This window comes from Equus przewalskii, chromosome 10, assembly GCF_037783145.1.
Source record: "Equus przewalskii isolate Varuska chromosome 10, EquPr2, whole genome shotgun sequence".
Taxonomy (NCBI): domain Eukaryota; kingdom Metazoa; phylum Chordata; class Mammalia; order Perissodactyla; family Equidae; genus Equus; species Equus przewalskii.
In genome coordinates, this window is record NC_091840.1 from 35666249 (window position 1) to 35684761 (window position 18513).

Consider the following 18513-nt stretch of genomic DNA (forward strand, 5'->3'; position numbering starts at 1 on the left):
AGTCTCGGACTTTGTGTTAATGCCAAAATGTTATAATTAATATAACTTAGTATGCAAGAACTACCTATGAACCCAAACCAACCCTATAAGTACCATCCCTCCTTTGAAATTGAATAGGGTTAATTTTATGTCTTCCTTAAAGGTTATATTCAGATAATATATGGGGATTCTTATACATATTGTTTGGTAAGAATTATAGGACAGCAGTGGCCTCTGCCTCACCAAACTTTGTCTTTGGGGGAAATATCAAAATCAAGGAACAGTGAAATAGAATCTCTATGAAACATTCTTGATTTGATTTTCCATTGAATAAAAGTGTTTGCCTTATTTCCGTGGCATCCATAGCACATATCTTTTTCGATTCTTTTTGAAAGATAACATGAGAGGCAAGATGTGTTGTTGCACTTTTAGTAAGTATTCTTTGTAACTCTTGTGCTGATCCTAGATTTTTGCTGCTTCTGTAAATTCCACTAGATTTGTTGGTGCTATTCAAAAGCACAAAATTTTGTGTAATAATAAGTGGCCGCCTGCTTAATGAGCTATGCTAAAACTGTCTAGAATTCAAATAAATTTCTTATGTGGCTTAGGATGATAGAAATTGACTTGGACATTACGCATCCAAATGCTTCTGAATCCTAGAACTGGGTAGTTGTTCTCCAAATTTGTTCTTAATTTGAAATTTTATTCCTTAATAATTAGTTGTGGAATCAATCATTAATCATTTTGAAGTTTTTGAAAATGTACTTTCTTGCTGTAATCTTATAACTAATCCTCTGATGTATGATTGGGGAAATTTGCTCTTTTGTTTCTTTTAGGGATTATCCTTTGCTTGCTTATTGTAAAAGATTTGCTTTGCTGTGTGTTTAAATTGTTCATGGTTGGGTTTCATTCTGTCATAACACAGTTTTCATTTTTCTCATTACTCAACTTACTACAGCTGTTTACTAGGCTCTTTTATTCCTTTTGAAGTGGACAGATATACAACCTTTGCCACAGTTACAATGACTTAAATGTAGCCTTTTCGACAGACAAGCCTATAGAAGTTGTTTCTTAGATGATTTTTCAGTCTATTTAAGCAAGTGAATTGTTTTTGGAAGCTCTAAAAAAGCGGATGATGCCAGTACTTTTCTCCACTTTGTTTAGTAGATGAAGACTCACTTAAAGCGCATTTAATGGGAGGAAAAAACTAAGTCACCATTGAATGGGTATAAAACTACCTGCAGTGTATAAAATTGTACCCTAGACAGATTGTATTGATATGTTAAGTTTATTTTTGTTTTGGGTTGCTCAATACCTCCCATAGGCAGAGAGAACCATTTTAAGGTACAGCTTTTGTCTGGATTTTTGGCTGATTAGTTAACCAGGGTTTAGCAGATTGTTTTACCAACCTATCCATGATTTTCATAATCTCTTGTCATTTCATCCCCCTTCTCTTTTGAAGTACAGTCATGTGTTGCTTAATGACAGGAATACATTCTGAGGAATGCATTGTTAGGTGATTTCATCATTGTGTGAACATCATAGAGTGTACTTACACAAACTTAAGTGGTTTAGCCTACTACATATGTAGGCTACGTTGTACTAAAAGGACCACCATCATATACGTGGTCTGTCGTTGATCAAAATGTCAGTAATGTGATGTGTGACTGTATGTGGTTAGACTTAATATGTTCTTCCTTCACTCTTTACTCTTTCTCCTTATTGCCCCTCTTTTTGTTTCCACCTTAAGCCCTTCAGGAATTCAAGGTCATGTCTTCTGTGATCTTATTGGGCAGGCAGGCCATATGATGATTTTTTTCCCTCTCCTACCTTTCAGTGGGCAATTTCTTTTTCATGGGAAGCTTCTTGGCTTCATTTTAAAGCTCTGTTTGGCCATGTAGAGTCTATGCCTAAATTTTTTGTGTGTAATTGTACCACTATGCTAGGTAATTGGGCCAATTAAGTACAGAATGGTGGAATTAGTAATTCAAAGACAGTTTATTTTAAGAAAGTGGATCAGGTGAATCCAGTTATCTATCTGTGGAATTCAAATCCTGTCCCATTTTATGTTACCCCTTCTTACACTGAGTTTTGATTTTGCTATTGAGTGTGACCCAACTGAGGGCAGCTAAAATACCAGTGCCTGTTGTTAATATTTGCCACTCATCGTAGGATCCAAATACCGCCAGTTATTTGGGCTTTATGACTTTGTTGCTCTTCCTTTCAAAGTTTGGCTCACTCTAAGGTATTTAGGTCTCCTGTCTTCATTTTAAAGCTTCTTAATATATAAAATTATTAAACCTGTAATTCTCATTTCTCATCAATATTTCCTAAAATAGTATGATCTCCATTGCTAAGAGGGGTGTTGTTTTGTTTTTTTTACATCTGCCTTCTTCCTTATTGTGATTACTATGACCATAGGAAATGTACCTTCTCCGAATGCACCATTAAAGCGGGTCTTAGCCTATACAGGCTGTTTTAGTCGAATGCAGACCATCAAGGAAATTCATGAGTATCTATCTCAGAGGCTGCGCATCAAAGAAGAAGATATGCGCCTGTGGCTGTACAACAGTGAGGTAAGAGGCATCTCAGAGTCCTGAAGAGTCCTGATGAAGTGTTAAATCCATATTTCATGAGTCTGGGGTTTTTGTCTACAGTAATTATCCTGAAAGCCATATCTAGGATCTCAGTGGAAACGTCAATTTTTAAATTACTGCGTGTATACATGTAGATATTTGTCACCTGAAATCTGTAATAACAGTTGATCATCATCTTGTGAAGATTATTGTTATAAAGTACCTGCACATAGCTTTTTTTTTTAACTGAATAGAGTTTATTTTGGATTTATTTTAAGGTAAATTATACACGTTAAAAAAAATTCAAACAATACAAAAGTATATAGTGAAAATTCTTTCTTCCCATCTGCCGACCCCTAAGTATCACTCTCCTCAGAGGCAGAGATGTTAATTGCTTGTATACTCTTCCTAACGTATGCAATATGTCTTCAGATTATACTCTGAAATTGGATCATAAGTAGTTTCAAGGAGTTCTCTATTCCGTTCCTTCTTAAGTCCTCCTTTGGTCACCACTGAGAGGCAGTATAGTGTAGTAGTTCAGAACACAGCTCCTGGAGCCACATTGCAGGGATTAAATCCTAGCTCTTGTGAGTTGTGTAACCAAGAGCAATTCACTTAACTCTCTGTCTCAGTTTTCTCATGAGTAAATGGGGAAAATAATAGTTTCTCCCTTGGGGTAGTTGTGAGAATTAAATGAATTAATTTTGTGAGCACTTTGGACAGAGTGAGCATGAACAAAAATATATATAATTCTACTGCATGGCATTAGGTTTTACATTTTCAGCTCCTAGTAAGTGATCAAGTTCCATCTTAATCACAGGCACATTTACTGAATTTCATACTAGGTGCTAAAGAAAATTTATTTTCTATAACCTCTTTAGAAAATCTAAATCTTGGGGCCAGCCCCGTGGCGCAGCAGTTAAGTTTGCACGTTCCGCTTCGGTGGCCCGGGGTTCACTGGTTCAGATCCTGGGTGCGGACATGGCAGCACTTGGCAAGCCATGCTGTGGGAGGCGTCCCATGTATAAAGTGGAGGAAGATGGGCATGGATGTTAGCTCAGGGCCAGTCTTCCTCAGCAAAAAGAGGATTGGCAGTGGATGTTAGCTCAGGGCTAATCTTCCTCAAAAAAAAAAAAATCAGAAAATCTAAATCTTGATGAATTTTGGTTTGACGTGTGATGAATCTTCTTCTGGTCTCCCCAAAATTCTATATAACTTTGCTTTAGAAACATAATGTATATGTTTATGAAGTATACATTATTTATGAAGTATACATTATTTTTCTCTCATTTTGCCAACTAAATTATAAATATTTCTAAACAACTATAATATGCCAAATATCTGTCACATGAGTTATGTAACTACAAGGGCATTTTTAATTGTCATTCATTTTTATTTCCGTATTTGTTTCAAGTTTAGTAATCAATTAACAAAAACATTTCCTCTTCTATACACAGAATTACCTTACTCTTCTGGATGATGAGGATCATAGATTGGAATATTTGAAAATCCAGGATGAGCAGCACCTGGTAATTGAAGGTACAAGATGGAAGTATGCATCTATATTAGATTTTTAGGGGAAGAATTTAAAGATTTATTTACTCACTAATAATCCATTTTATAATTTTTCCAACTATTATTCGATCATGTATTCTTTATGGTAAAGAAAACCCATCAAACCCTTTAGTTATAAGTTTACAAAGTTTCTTAAAATTTTCAGGCTGCCTTTTTGAGTTTGAGTAAAGGGACTAACTTTCTGCATAGTTAGTGGCATGGGCTTTCATTAGTCATCAACACTGGACTTTCTTGTATATTCACACATAGATTTACACACTAGCATGCACATGTCATTGAAAACTAAAACCATGTCTTCTCCCATCAAGATTCATGAAATTTATATAATGTTGTAAACCAGTGTTACCTCAAAAAAAAAAGATTCATGGAAACATTGCTAGCTTCTTTTGTATTAAAATGAATAGATTACTCTGACAGCTGTCACAGTTTAAAAAAGAATTGTAATAGTTCTAATATGTTAAGTTTAAAAGCTTTAATTACTTCTATAGATGGTTGAGTATAATTTTATTTTCAGGTAGGTAATTGAGAGAATAGCTCACTAATTAATTCTGACCAAGTAACTATAAAGTCACCAATATGAAGAGTTGGAATCGTTTCAGAGTCAGTTACTCAAATTAACTTGATTTGTTTCAGTTTCTGATTTAGAAATGAGTGCTTTTTTGTTCTTTTTAAACAGAAGCAATTGAGTGGGTATGATTTGAATGGATAAGAAATTAATACATTCCTATCTGTCTTTCCAGTTCGCAACAAAGATATGAGTTGGCCTGAGGAAATGTCCTTTATAGCAAACAGTAGTAAAATAGATAGACACAAAGGTAAGTCTCCAGTGTATTACATTTAAAGAGATTATCTTAAATGTATTCTTTTTTTTCTCTCAACTATTAAAGTGTTAGAACTTTAGCTTTCTAGTTTAAAAGTGATTATGCCCCCTCTTATTTTTCTTTTTCCTGAAGCAGGAAAACTTCTTTCTAACCTTGCATTTAAATAATTTATATATTTTTAAAGACCTAATGCTAAGAGAGAATTGTTTGATTTCTATGAAGCTATCGTGGCAATTAAAGAGAATCACTGCCGCTTCTAGATTATAGATGAGCATGGATTATCATGATTGCCAATGACACTGCGTGAAAAACCTTCCCCATTTTAGCTTTGAAAGACAAAGTAGAGAAATATGAGCTCCATTTAGCTGATTAGAAGAATTATAAAAATCACTGCATCGAATACAAGTAACTGTTTATCTTACTACAGCTAGGCTTCGGTTCTCATATTGTTTGTTCCAGTTCCCACAGAAAAGGGAGCCACAGGTCTGAGTAATCTGGGAAACACATGCTTCATGAACTCAAGCATCCAGTGTGTTAGTAACACACAGCCACTGACACAGTATTTTATCTCAGGGAGACATCTTTACGAACTCAACAGGTAATCTTTCTCGAGTCATCAGCCTCTTAACCTTTTATAACTTTGAAATGAACCAGTATCACCTAATTGTCCTCTTCCTTCACCATGGAGGGGGGGGGGGAGTCTTATCTTACTTGCCCTATTTAGTATGAAATAAGGGCCTAGGGATACTTCTCTTGTTTTGTTTTGTTTTTTAAGATTTTATTTTTCCTTTTTCTTCCAAAGCCCCCCAGTACATAGTTGTGTATTTTTAGTTGTGGGTCCTTCTAGTTGTGGTATGTGGGATACCACCTCAGCATGGCTTGATGAGCGGTGCCATGTCCACACCCAGGATTCAAACTGGCAAAACCCTGGGCTGCTGAAGCAGAGCCACTCAGCCACAGGGCTGGCCCCAGATACTTCTCTTGTTTTAAAAAAAAATTTGATGTGAGAAAATAGATGCTAGGCTTTTCTGTGCCCACGTGATTGTGATTTATAAGAATCTTTGGCAATAAATTTTCCTCTCAAACCTCTAGGACAAATCCCATTGGTATGAAGGGGCATATGGCTAAATGCTATGGGGATTTAGTACAAGAACTTTGGAGTGGAACTCAGAAGAATGTTGCGCCATTAAAGCTTCGGGTAAGCGGGTTAAAATAATATAAAAGTATTTTAGTCTCAAGCAGTTGTTTAAGTAACTATTTTTCTCTACATGTTTTTTGTTGTTGTTGTTGTTTTAATTTTAAAGGAAGAGTGGTCCACACTTGAGGGTGGCTCATCTTCTTTTTTTAAAGATTTTTTAATTTTTTTCCTTTTTCTCCCCAAAGCCCTCTGGTACATAGTTGTATATTCTTTGTTGTGGGTCCTTCTAGTTGTGGCATGTGGGACGCTGCCTCAGCATGGTTTGATGAGCAGTGCCATGTTGACACCCAGGATTCGAATCAACGAAACACTGGGCCGCCTGCAGCGGAGCATGTGAACTTAACCGCTTGGCCACAGGACCAGCCCCTCTCTACGTGTTTTTTATGTTTAGCTTTTTAGTTTTAGTTTAATGTTTTTGGATCTTTCACTAGGCATAAATTGGATGTCAAATACTTGTTCAAATATATGCATAATACTGCTATAGATGTAGTGGGTAGGAAAGGATCAAAGCCACAGTCTAAATTTGGGGTATCATTCATTTTACTAATTTATCAGATATCTTACTTTTATATATAGTAAACCTTTCTTTGTTAATTCTTCGTTATTAGAAGTATACTAACTGCAGGGTAGACCTCTGAGTCTAATGAATAATACTCAATACATTTTTAACATTACTAGGATAATTAGTTCTATCTGTAGAATTAAAAAGCAAAAAGAAAGCATGTAATTAATGGATACAAATTTTACATTAATATTGTATGTAGTGAGTTTTATTGAAATTAGGATTATTTTTTATCTTTATTTAAAAACACAAGGCAAAAGCTTTTTAGGTTAAAAATTAATAATCATACTCATAATAGCTAAAAATTTGATTCCTTGCCACTTACCAGGCACTATTCTAATTACTTTATGTGTATTAACTCATTTAATTTCCTAAATGGCTCTGTAATGTAAAGCAATGTTATTATCCCCATTTTATGGCTCAGGAAACTAAGACTCAGAGCAGTTAAATAGCTTGCCCAAGGTTGCAGGCTAGTTAGTAAATCCTCACAGTTAAACATGATGCTATTCTGCCTCTGATAATAAACGTTAGGATACAAGACCAGAAAAATTAATGTAACAGGAAATCTTTCAGTGTGAGCAAATGCTATTTTAATAGTCTTATCTGTCTTAAATATCTTTTGTGTACCTAAAGAACTGTTTGCTTATATGCTGCTGAATTGGGATACAGTATTGGCCAAAATACTTTAGGGTTTTTTGGGGGGTTGTTTTTGGTTTTTTTTTAAGATTTTATTTTTTTATTTTTCCTTCCCCCAAAGACCCCCGGTACATAGTTGTGCATTTCTAGTTGTGGGTCCTTCTAGCTGTGGCATGTGGGACACCGCCCCAGCGTGGCCTGATGAGCAGTGCCATGTCCGTGCCCAGGATTTGAACCGGTGAAACCCTGGGCCGCCAAAGCAAAGCACGAACTCAACCACTCGGCCACGGGGCTGGCCCCAATACTTTGTTTTTCTTTTGAGATTAGGAGTAGAAGGATTTCATGATTATCCAAAATATATTTGCTGAAATAGAGACAGACTATCTACTATACTATTTACCTTCTTATAATGCCTCTGCTTGAATTACGGGGCATGTTCTTTCCAAATTTTACGGGGCAGCGAATAATGAGTTTGATTCCTCTTATATTTATAGTGGACTATAGCAAAATATGCTCCCAGGTTTAATGGGTTCCAGCAACAAGACTCCCAAGAACTTCTGGCTTTTCTCTTGGATGGTCTTCATGAAGATCTCAACCGAGTTCACGAGAAGCCGTATGTGGAACTGAAGGACAGTGATGGCCGACCAGACTGGGAAGTAGCTGCAGAGGTTTGTCAGTTTTGAGTTTCTAAGTAAGCAATAGATAAAATGTTCTGGCCAAAAATGTGTGTTGCACAACTTAATGCTAACTGAACTATTCTGTGATCAGAATTTTACTGTGAAAATAAAGGAATTTATATTTCTCTGCTTAATTCATGTGCAGGAATGCCAAAATAAAGCACCCTTAATGAAAATAAAAAAATGTTGTATTTTCACATTGTAAACTTTTAGGAGAGGATGTAGGAATAATTATTCAGTAGAACTTCTAGAGTCCCTATAATTGCTAATGTGTACAGTGACAAATAGACATATTTTATCTGCTTTTTAATGGACAAAGAACTTTAAAACTCATGAGTGTTACCATGGTAAGAACAAAGAAAAAATTAGGATTGTCCATCTGAACTTAATATTTTATAGGTTGAGCAGAATCACATTCTATTTAATAATTGGTTTTCTCTGTTATCTTAGCAGGCAATAAATTTTAAATTACAAATCCGAATTGTAAATTTGTAGGCAGTCTGCTTTTACATTTTAAGTGAAGATTGAGGATTATATCCTTGATATTTAAATCCAATATATTTAACCAGTCTCTTTGAATTTGTGTAGAAATACTTAGTTTTGGAATTTTGAAAAAAAATTCTCCAATCTTTTTCCTTGCTAGGCCTGGGACAACCATCTGAGAAGGAATAGATCAATTGTTGTGGATTTGTTCCATGGGCAGCTAAGGTCCCAAGTCAAATGCAAGACATGCGGACATATAAGTGTTCGATTTGACCCTTTCAATTTTTTATCTTTGCCACTACCAATGGACAGTTATATGCACTTAGAAATAACAGGTAGGTCACAAAGTTCTGAAAAACTATTTAACTTCATTGTCTTTTACCTTATTCAAGCAGCTTGAATTTTAAGTATGGTCATTTGTTTATAATACATTCTCATAAAGACTGGTAGTCAGCGTGTTATAATCTACCAATCTAATTTCAGGCATGATTTGAGATTTGAAAGACTTGTAACGTGGGTCCATTTTTGTACCCGTTGATTCCTCTGTTAGCTGCAGGCGTCCCAGAAACTCACTTTACAATCTTGCAAAGCCACTCACACTTCTGTATGAGATGAACATCAAAAAATAATGATTTTGGGACCAGCCCCGTGGCCAAGAGGTTAAGTTCGCACTCTCTGCTTCAGTGGCCCAGGGGTTCACTGGTTTGAATCCTGGGTGCAGACATGGCACTGCTCATCAAGCCATGCTGAGGCGGCATCCCACATGCCACAACTAGAAGGACCCACAACTAAAAATACACAACTGTGTACTGGGGGGCTTTGGAAGAAAAAGGAAAAATAAAATCTTTTAAAAAAAATAAAATCATGATTTCATTTAATATTATCCTTAAGTACCATCTGTTGTAGCCTATAAAATATCTGTTGTTACCTATAAAAATAAAAATTCTAGCTGATGAGGCCAGCCCGGTGGCGCAGCAGTTAAGTTTGCATGTTCCGCTTTGGCGGCCTAGGGTTCACAGGTTCAGATCCCAGGTGCGGACATGGCACTGCTTGGCAAGTCATGCTGTGGTAGGCATCCCACATATAAAGTAGAGGAAGGTGGGCATGGATGTTAGCTCAGGGCCAGTCTTCCTCAGCAAAAAGAGGAGGACTGGCAGCAGTTAGCTCAGGGCTAATCTTCCTCAAAAAAAAAAATTTAAAAATTCTAAGCTGAAATGTTTGCTATTTCCAAGTCATAGACACCCCTACGCACACACACATGCACACAGACACACGGTGTAAAGCTTTCAATGAAACCCGCATTTTACTGACAAAAGATTGTTTATCTTTACTAGTTATTAAGTTGGATGGTACTACCCCTGTGCGATATGGACTAAGACTGAATATGGATGAAAAGTACACAGGTTTAAAAAAACAGCTGAGTGATCTCTGTGGACTTAAATCAGAACAAATCCTTCTTGCAGAAGTACATGGTTCCAACATAAAGGTAATATTAACTATTCTTTCTAGGAAACCTGATTCCATCCTCCAAAGATCACAGTTTTCTTAATTAATTATTATATTAAAACACAACAAAAACTAAACAAAAAAAAATTGTCAAGTTCTCAGTCTCAGAAACTTAGAAGGCTTGGCTACCAGAATAAAGGAATAATGTTGATAGTGGTATTTTTAAACAAGGGAAATATGTAAGCCCACGACTGCCAAATGGAGTGATCTAGCTATGTCATTACAGTGTGGGTTCCCCTCAGAGACTCTGCTGCTGCTACACTTGACAGCTCTTCTTTATTACCACTGTCAGTAGAATTCTTCCTAGGTTAAAATATTTCATATGTTTATGAGTGTGTGCTTTCAGTATCTATTTATGAATGTAAATACCTGACCTTTTGGCACACTGAGAAGTTAGAGAGTAAGGACAAATTGACACAAATCACTTCTTCCTGCATACCAGCTGGAGAAACAAGCAATTTAATAAATATATTGCCTACCCTAAATTGAGTTCCTACCATTGGTATTATTTATATTCATCTTTAGAGTTTCTGAACAGACTCCCACCTCATTGACCTTTTTTTCATATGTAATACAAGGGTGAGATCTCTGAGAGTTTTGGGTTTAGATGCTTGAAATGAAGGACAAAACTTAAGTCAACTATGTACAATGTACTTCCTTCCTTGGAAAGGGATAACGGTTTTGTCAGTAAGGTTACTTTATCAAGCTTCTATCTTCTAGTTACTTGAAAAATTATTTAGTCATGTTTGTTTTACTGATGAAAGCATCTAAGACATTCATTTCAAATATATCAGAGAGATGATTTTTCATTTTATCTGGAACATCTCTCCCTTCTCATCTTGCCTCTTTTTCTGTAGAATTTCCCTCAGGACAACCAAAAAGTACGACTCTCAGTGAGTGGATTTTTGTGTGCATTTGAAATTCCCATCCCTGGATCTCCAATTTCAGCTTCTAGTCCAATACAGACAGGTAAGATAGAACTAGAGCTCCTTCTCATGTTTTCAGCTTTAAATGTTGGTCCAAGTGTTATCGTCTTTTTTATATTTGTATTAGAGCAAAAGAATTTTGGAGCCTGAAAGAAACCTTGGTGATCATTTGTCTCAACTTCCTTATTTTATAGATGAGGAAACTAAAATTTAGTGAACCTAAGTGACTAAGTTAGGTAGATAGTTGTTAGCTAAATCCATCACTGGAATTCAGATCTCTTTTAACCCTTTTATCTAATACTAAATGCAACAGATGGTATGAGAGAAGTATACTATCAGAAAACAAAAAAATAAAATATGACTAAAAAGGAATCTGTTTATCTGATATTGCATGTGCTTTAATATGATCATTCAGTGACTCTTTTTGGCCATTAATATGATTTGTCTATTCTTCGTCGTCATCTCTTTTTTTTTTGGTGAGGAAGATTGGCTCTGAGTTAACATCTGTTGCCAATCTTCCTCTTTTTGCTTGAGGAAGATTGTTGCTGAGCTAACATCTGTGACACTCTTGCTCTATTTTTTTTTTTTCTCGTATGTGGGACACTGCCACAGCATGGCTTGATGAGCAGTGTGTAGGTCTGCGCCCAGGATCCGAACCTATGAACCCTGGGCTGCTGAACTGAAGTTTGCGAACTCAACAACTATGCCACCAGGCTGGCCCTGTGTATTCTTCTTTATACTACTGATAATTAGATTCATTCCCCAACTATAAAGGACTTTAGAGAGAATGAGGCTCCTCTCATTGGCACTTAGGAGATAGTAGTGATGGTGGGTTGGTGGATGATTTAATATTACTTTTTTGTTTAGATTATCACTGTCCAATATAGTTAGCTGCAGTGATGGAAATTTTCTGTAATCTTTGCCATCCAATACAGAAATTAAAGTCTTCCAATCAATATAGAATTATTATTTGAACTATGATTTCTCCCTCTTCTTTGTTGAAAGAGACTACATCATCAGTGGTCTGGGTCGCCACGATAATTGAGAAAAGAGCAAAGATGAAGGTACCACAGGCTTATGATGCTGTACTTATCTTTGAATTTGTAGATTTCTCTTCTTCCCCATCTACAAATGGAATGTTCACCCTAACCACCAATGGGGACCTGCCCCGATCAATATTCATCCCCAATGGAATGCCAAACACTGTTGTGCCATGTGGAACTGAGAAGAACTTCACAAATGGAATGGTGAATGGTCATATGCCGTCTCTTCCTGACAATCCTTTTACAGGCTACATTATTGCAGTCCACCGAAAAATGGTTAGTTTAACGTTAGGCAAGTTACTGCTGGTCTTGCCAGTGTCGTTTGTGAAACAGTCATTTTCAGTCTTTGTGTTATCTTCATTGCATGCACTTTCAGTGTGTTGCGTATGTTATTGTACATGATCAGAGCCAGGATTTAGTCTATACATGATGGCCTATATGAAATGACATTCCTCATTCATATAATCAAGAAGCAGCAGGACAGCTGGTGCATCTGAATGCTACTTTCTTTGAAAAGTTTGTATCTCCTATATGTTCCTGTAAGCATGTGCATCTTCTTCTCTGCCCTATTAAGTGTGGATGCCTCTGGAGAAGGTTTTGTTTGTTCATTGAGCAGGGGGGTGGGGGGAGGACAAGAATATTCTTTAGCAAGACAAGTTGTGCGTAATCCTCTTTTGGTAGACTAATATATGGCTATTTCATTAAAGGCTGACTCTGATTAAAAAACAAAGATTTGAAAACTGATCACTGGACAATTGTTAAAGAGGTAGTCATTGTATATGGTGGCAACTTGGTGGAGTAGAAAGAGCAGTGGACTAGGAGCTGAGTGACTTAGGTTTAGTTCTAATTCTGCCACTAGAAAGCTGATTGAGCTCTTTGGGCCTCAGTTTCCTACTTTTAAAATGGAGAATAGGACTGCTATATAATTTCTAAAATCCATTAGTTACCTTTACTTCTGTTCAAAAATTCCCTCTAATCAGGGAAATGCTAATTAAAACCACAGTATGATACCACTGCACAGCCACCAGAATAGGTAAAATTAAACAAATTGATAGTGTCAGTAAGGATAACGGAGTACCAGGAATTCTCATACCCTGCCGATGAGTGTAAATTAACACAGCTACTTTGGAAAACAGTTTTCTAGTTAAAGATAAGAAGTTCTGCTCCTAAGTATCCACGCAACAGATACATGTGCCAGGCTATATGTGTAAGAGGATTCATAGCAGCATTATCTGTAATAGCCCAAAGCCAAAAACGCAAAATGAAAACATTAGATCCCCATTGTAGTAGAAAGGATAAGAAAGTTGAGATATGGTCATACAATAGAATATTATACAGTAATGAAAATGAATGGGTTTATAGTTGTAACCAACATAACTGAATCTCATAAACATAATGTGGGAAAGAAGCCAGACAGAAAAGAAATACAAATTATATCATTCTGTTTATAAATAAAAGCTTTAGGGGCCAGCCCCGTGGCTGAGTGGTTAAGTTCATGTGCTCTGCCTCAGCAGCCCAGAGTTTGTTGGTTCAGATCCTGGGCATGGACCTACACACCGCTCATCAAGCCATGCTGTGGCAGCATCTCACGTAGAAGAACTAGAATGACCTACAACTAGGATATACAACTATGCACTGGGGCTTTGGGGAGAAAAAAAAGAGCAAGATTGGCAATAGATGTTAGCTCAGGGCCAATCTTCCTCACCAAAAGGCATACTTGAAAAAAAAACTTTAAAAACATGAAAGATGAAATTTACTGTATATGCATACGGTATAAATCTATAAAGAAAAGCAAGAAAATGGTTACCATAAAATTCAGAATAATTGTTACCTTTAGGAGGAAGGAAGAATCTGTGATTGGGAGGAAGCAAGAGGGAGGCTTTTGGAGTGCTGTCTGTATTCTGTTTCTTGACCTGACTGGTGATTACACAGCTATTTGCTTTGTAATAATTCTTTGAAGTGCACTTTTTCCCCCTTTGAATTAGTAACTCTTTACTTAAAGAAAGTTTCTGACCATGTGGATGATGTTCTGTTGACCATGTTCTGGACAGGGTTGTTTGAGGGGACAGCCTAGAGAATTAAGGGATATATTTGTGACGTGGAATTGTCTTTAAGCACAGCTCCAACGGGTCCCATCAGCTAAAATAATGGAGTGATTCATGCATTTCTCCTTATCTTTCTTTTACCAAGCATTATCAGATCATATATTAAGAATTCCAGTGCACTTTTTAAATCTTTCTTTGGAAACTGCTCTCTTCAGTTATTTATATGTTATATAAAGTGCTTGGTAAGTGCTAAAGCGTATGTACAGATTTTTCTAGTTATTGGACCATAAAGCCATATTGTCAGCTCTAAATTTTCACCTTTTAACCATTCCCCTATTTCCAGTTTCCCTCATGATCTAGCCAGCTGCTTTGGGGAATGCCTCAAATTGATTTTATCATCTCTCTCTCTGAAGTTAGCTCCCTTTTCACGTTATTTTCGTGAAAGGGAACACCAATCTTTCCATGCTAAAGGCTAAACGGTTGGAATGTTCTTAGATTTTTTTTCTTTTCTTCTGAAACCCTATATTCAATATATCACTATGCCTTCAATTTCTTCTTTCAAAATACTATTTGAATTTACCATTTTGTTTGCATATTTATTGCTACCTTCTTCTTTCAAACCCTTTTGATCTCATGGTTGAACTACTTTAAAAGCGGTTTATTTTTCTTCTACTCCCTTCTACAGGGTAGAAAAAGAAGAGCAATAAGGCAAGGCAGCATAGGCAAGGATATTCAGAGAATGAAGGGAGAAATAGAAAAACAGTGTACTGACACAACTAAGGACACATCTATTTAAAAAAAAAAAAAAAAAGAAGAAGAAGAAAGAAAGAAAGAAGTAGTTACACGGACCAGAGAAGTTGAAAAGACTGAAAACTGAAAAGTTTGGCAGTGTAACCAAGGAAAGAAATAGCGCAAGAATTTAGCATAAGTAGGTCAAGTTTTTTCAGGTGAGAGAGAAAGTTGTTAGGAGAGGACAAAAGGAAAATTCCTGCTGCAGTAAACTGGGAGCATTTTACTATGAGGAACCAATCAGATATGGGCTCTAGGGCACTGGGAGAAGTTACCTTCAAGAGGATGAAAATTGTGTAGGTTTAGAAAAGATACACTGAGAAGACTAGAGGAAAGAGATCATTGCTTAAATGATCTCATCTGCTGAGAGTTCAAGTAGAAGAAAAGTAGAAGTTTAAGGAGCGGGAAAGAAATCTAAGTTGTTAGATTTTAAAAAAATAGTTATTCTGAACTCTGTCCACATGTCTGGGGTCTTGTAATAATACCGACACATGAAACGGGGTCTAAAATTCATGTATTTAGCGAAGCTGAAATTAACAATGGCAAAATAAAATGCTTGAGGATCTAAAATAAAAGAGTCTTTTTCACTTAGAAACTAGCTAACTTTTAGTGAGTTTATAGTTGTTGACTTAGCTTCTCTACTACATAAAGACCAAACAAAGAATTAAATGTCCAAGCGCTCAACAGCTTTTTTGAGTAATCCTGAACTCTCACCAACCTTTATATTAATCTAAACTTTTGTTTTATTAAGAAACCATTTCCAAGCTAATTCTGTGCAGTATGTCTTGTATTAAGGAATATCATAAAAATCTTCTTAACATACTCAAAGCAAATATTTTTAAACTTCACCTTTTATTCTATCTATCATGTATTTTAAAAATTTTAAAAACTAAAGTCACTCACTTTCTTTTAGGAAGATTGATAAGTTGTTAGAAAATTAAATGACTGGATTTCGCAAGTCTCCGAACGTTTGGAAATTGCTGCTCTAACAATAGCTATCAACAACTTATTCTTAGAGAATTGCATTTTGAGGGACTTTTGGTTTACTGGCATACTTTCTAGAAAAGGGGTTTTAATTGCTTAAAAGCCTTGAACTGTGAAACTATCACTAGTTTTTACATATGATTCAGTGTGTGTGAGAAATGTTTATAAGAAAAAACTAATTTGAAAACATTAAATGCTGAAAATCCAAGTTTGACAGATAGACAGCAACTCTGAAATTGGCAGTTACCTCAGCCTTTCAGTGACTTCACTTTCAATAGCCATTTCTCTTCATATTAATAAAGATGGTTCTTTAAATAAAGAGAAGAGTGGTAGTGACTAATTTGAAAATAGTAGATGCCTCTTATTGGCAGTTGTAGAAGAACAAAAGAGAAGAATCAGAGGCCTGTCTTCTCAGCTTTCTCTTCTCTTTGTACATACAGATGAGGACAGAACTGTATTTCCTGTCATCTCAGAAGAATCGCCCCAGCCTCTTTGGAATGCCACTGATTGTTCCATGTACCGTGCATACCCGGAAGAAAGACCTATATGATGCGGTTTGGATTCAAGTATCTCGATTAGCCAGCCCACTTCCACCTCAGGAAGCTAGTAACCATGCTCAGGATTGGTGAGTTTAGGGGATTAGCCTAGACCTGTGGTTTCCAAACTCTAGAAGAAGAAGAATTTGTATGAATTCTGTGTGATTTATAAGACCCATTCCATGTCAGCTTAATCACTCTTTGAAGAACTATCCAGAGAACATTCAACCATTTGGTTTAATCTTTTGAGTAGGAGAGACTATAACTTCTTTTCATCACCTAGAAGCTCTAGTGTCTAATAGTCCTTTCATTCTCTAATCTCTTGCCTAAATCCTTACTGCTAATGCTTTAAATGCTTCAGGTAATATCCTTGACCTCTGTTATTACAAAAATAGAGGGTATGAATTCATCAGGAAGTTTGTGTCATCTCTGAAATTCAGAATGGGAGCATTAGTGTGCATATCTATACATGAACTCTGAGAAAAGTCTCATACCATAACTAATGATTCAGTTGGATTGTTTCCATACCATGTCATTTTTAACAAAATAGGATAATTTCGTAAATCCAGGTAAAGAAAATAAACATCTTCTGTTTTCTTTCCATTCCTCCTATCACTGATATATTGGATTAGTAAATGTATTTCTCACAGTTGTTAGGATTTTGCACTTCATTTATATTTCAGTTGAACTGCAGAACATTTTCTTGCTATCATGGTGCAAGTAAGAGTTCTGTTTCTGTGTTAACTGAGTAAAGAAGTTCTCTTTGCTGATAGGTTATTTGTTATGGTATGGAGTCTTTTGATGATTAGGATAAGGCTTAAGGTAAATCTTAAAGGAAAACTGTAAGTAATAGATAAACAATTTAATTGATGAATGTTGTATTTAGTAAAAATGACTGTAGGGCAAGATTAAAAATTGAATTAAAAGTGCTTCTAGATGAGGGCTTGCTAATGAACTGGATATTGAGTATGAGGGAAAGAGGAGCCCAAGCTAGGTTTTCAGCCTGAGCAGTTATTTATGAATGGTTTATGGTTATGAAACCATATAAATGGTTTCCTCATTCCATTTAATGACGTGAGGAAGACAGGAGAAGGAGCAGGTTTTGACCAGAAGCAACAGGAATCAAGTTAAATTGAAGATGTGTGTTATATTTTCAAATGGGAAATGGATTTAAGTGTCTTTGTTGGAGATATAAATGTCATCAACAAATAGTATTTAAAGTCCTGAGACCAGATGATATCATTTAGAGAGTAAAAGTTAGAGAAGTTGCCCAAGATCTAATTCCTGATGCATTTCAACATTTAGAGATTGAAAAGAGGAGAAAGAGGCAAGAAAGGAGATTGAGAAGGAGCAGCCAGTGATATAAGAAGAAAAGCAGGAGTGAGTAGTGTCCCAGAAGTTAACTGAAGGAAGTGTTTGAAAGAAGATTGATCAGTTTCAAATGCTGCAGAGAGAGTGAGTGAGAAGAGGACTGGGGGGCCAGCCCTGTGGCCAAGAGGTTAAGTTCGCGTGCTCTGCTTCAGCAGCCCAGGGTTTCACCGGTTCGAATCCTGGGCGCCGACCTAGCACCACTCATCAGGCCGTGCTGAGGCAGTGTCCCTCGTGCCACAACTAGAAGGACCCACAACTAAAGTATATACAACCATGTACTAGGGGCTTTGGGGAGAAGAAGGAAAAATAAAATCTTTAAAAAAAAAAAAAAAGGACTGGGAATTAGCTGCTGGATTTGATAAAAATAGCAGTCCTTGGTGACCTTTGCAAAAGCTGTTTTAGTGGAGTGGTGTAGATGAGGGCATAGAGGTTGGAGTAAGTTAAAGAGATAATGGTCCTACAGACATTAAAAAGATAAGAGCTTATCTTCTACAGATAACACACTGAAATATTTATGGATGAAAATGGTAAAATGCCTCTGATTTCCTTCAGAAGACTCTAGTGAGTCACAATAGCTAAGAGGTAGAAACAACTTAAACGTCCAGATGAATGGATAAACAAAATGTGGTATATACATACAATGTAGTATTATTTAGCCATATAAAGGAATGAAGTTCTGATATATACTACAACGTAGATGAACCTTGAAAACCTTAGGCTAAGTGAAATAAACCAGATTCAAAAGAAGAATGATTCCACTTTTATGAGGTATCTCAAAAAGGCAAATTCACAGGCAGAAAATAGTT

The 18513-nt window shown here is 36.3% G+C and overlaps 1 protein-coding gene across 1 annotated transcript in view; it reads left to right on the forward strand.

The window, feature by feature from the left end:
- USP32 (ubiquitin specific peptidase 32) overlaps positions 1-18513 on the forward strand; it is a 215336-nt gene that overhangs the window by 180758 nt on the left and 16065 nt on the right. The window contains exons 17-27 of the mRNA XM_070562389.1: positions 2401-2555; positions 4013-4094; positions 4871-4945; positions 5411-5549; positions 6044-6149; positions 7842-8015; positions 8668-8842; positions 9842-9993; positions 10871-10982; positions 12047-12258; positions 16241-16425. Coding sequence (XP_070418490.1) covers positions 2401-2555; positions 4013-4094; positions 4871-4945; positions 5411-5549; positions 6044-6149; positions 7842-8015; positions 8668-8842; positions 9842-9993; positions 10871-10982; positions 12047-12258; positions 16241-16425 — 1567 coding nt within the window. The remainder of the gene's footprint in view (positions 1-2400; positions 2556-4012; positions 4095-4870; positions 4946-5410; positions 5550-6043; positions 6150-7841; positions 8016-8667; positions 8843-9841; positions 9994-10870; positions 10983-12046; positions 12259-16240; positions 16426-18513) is intronic.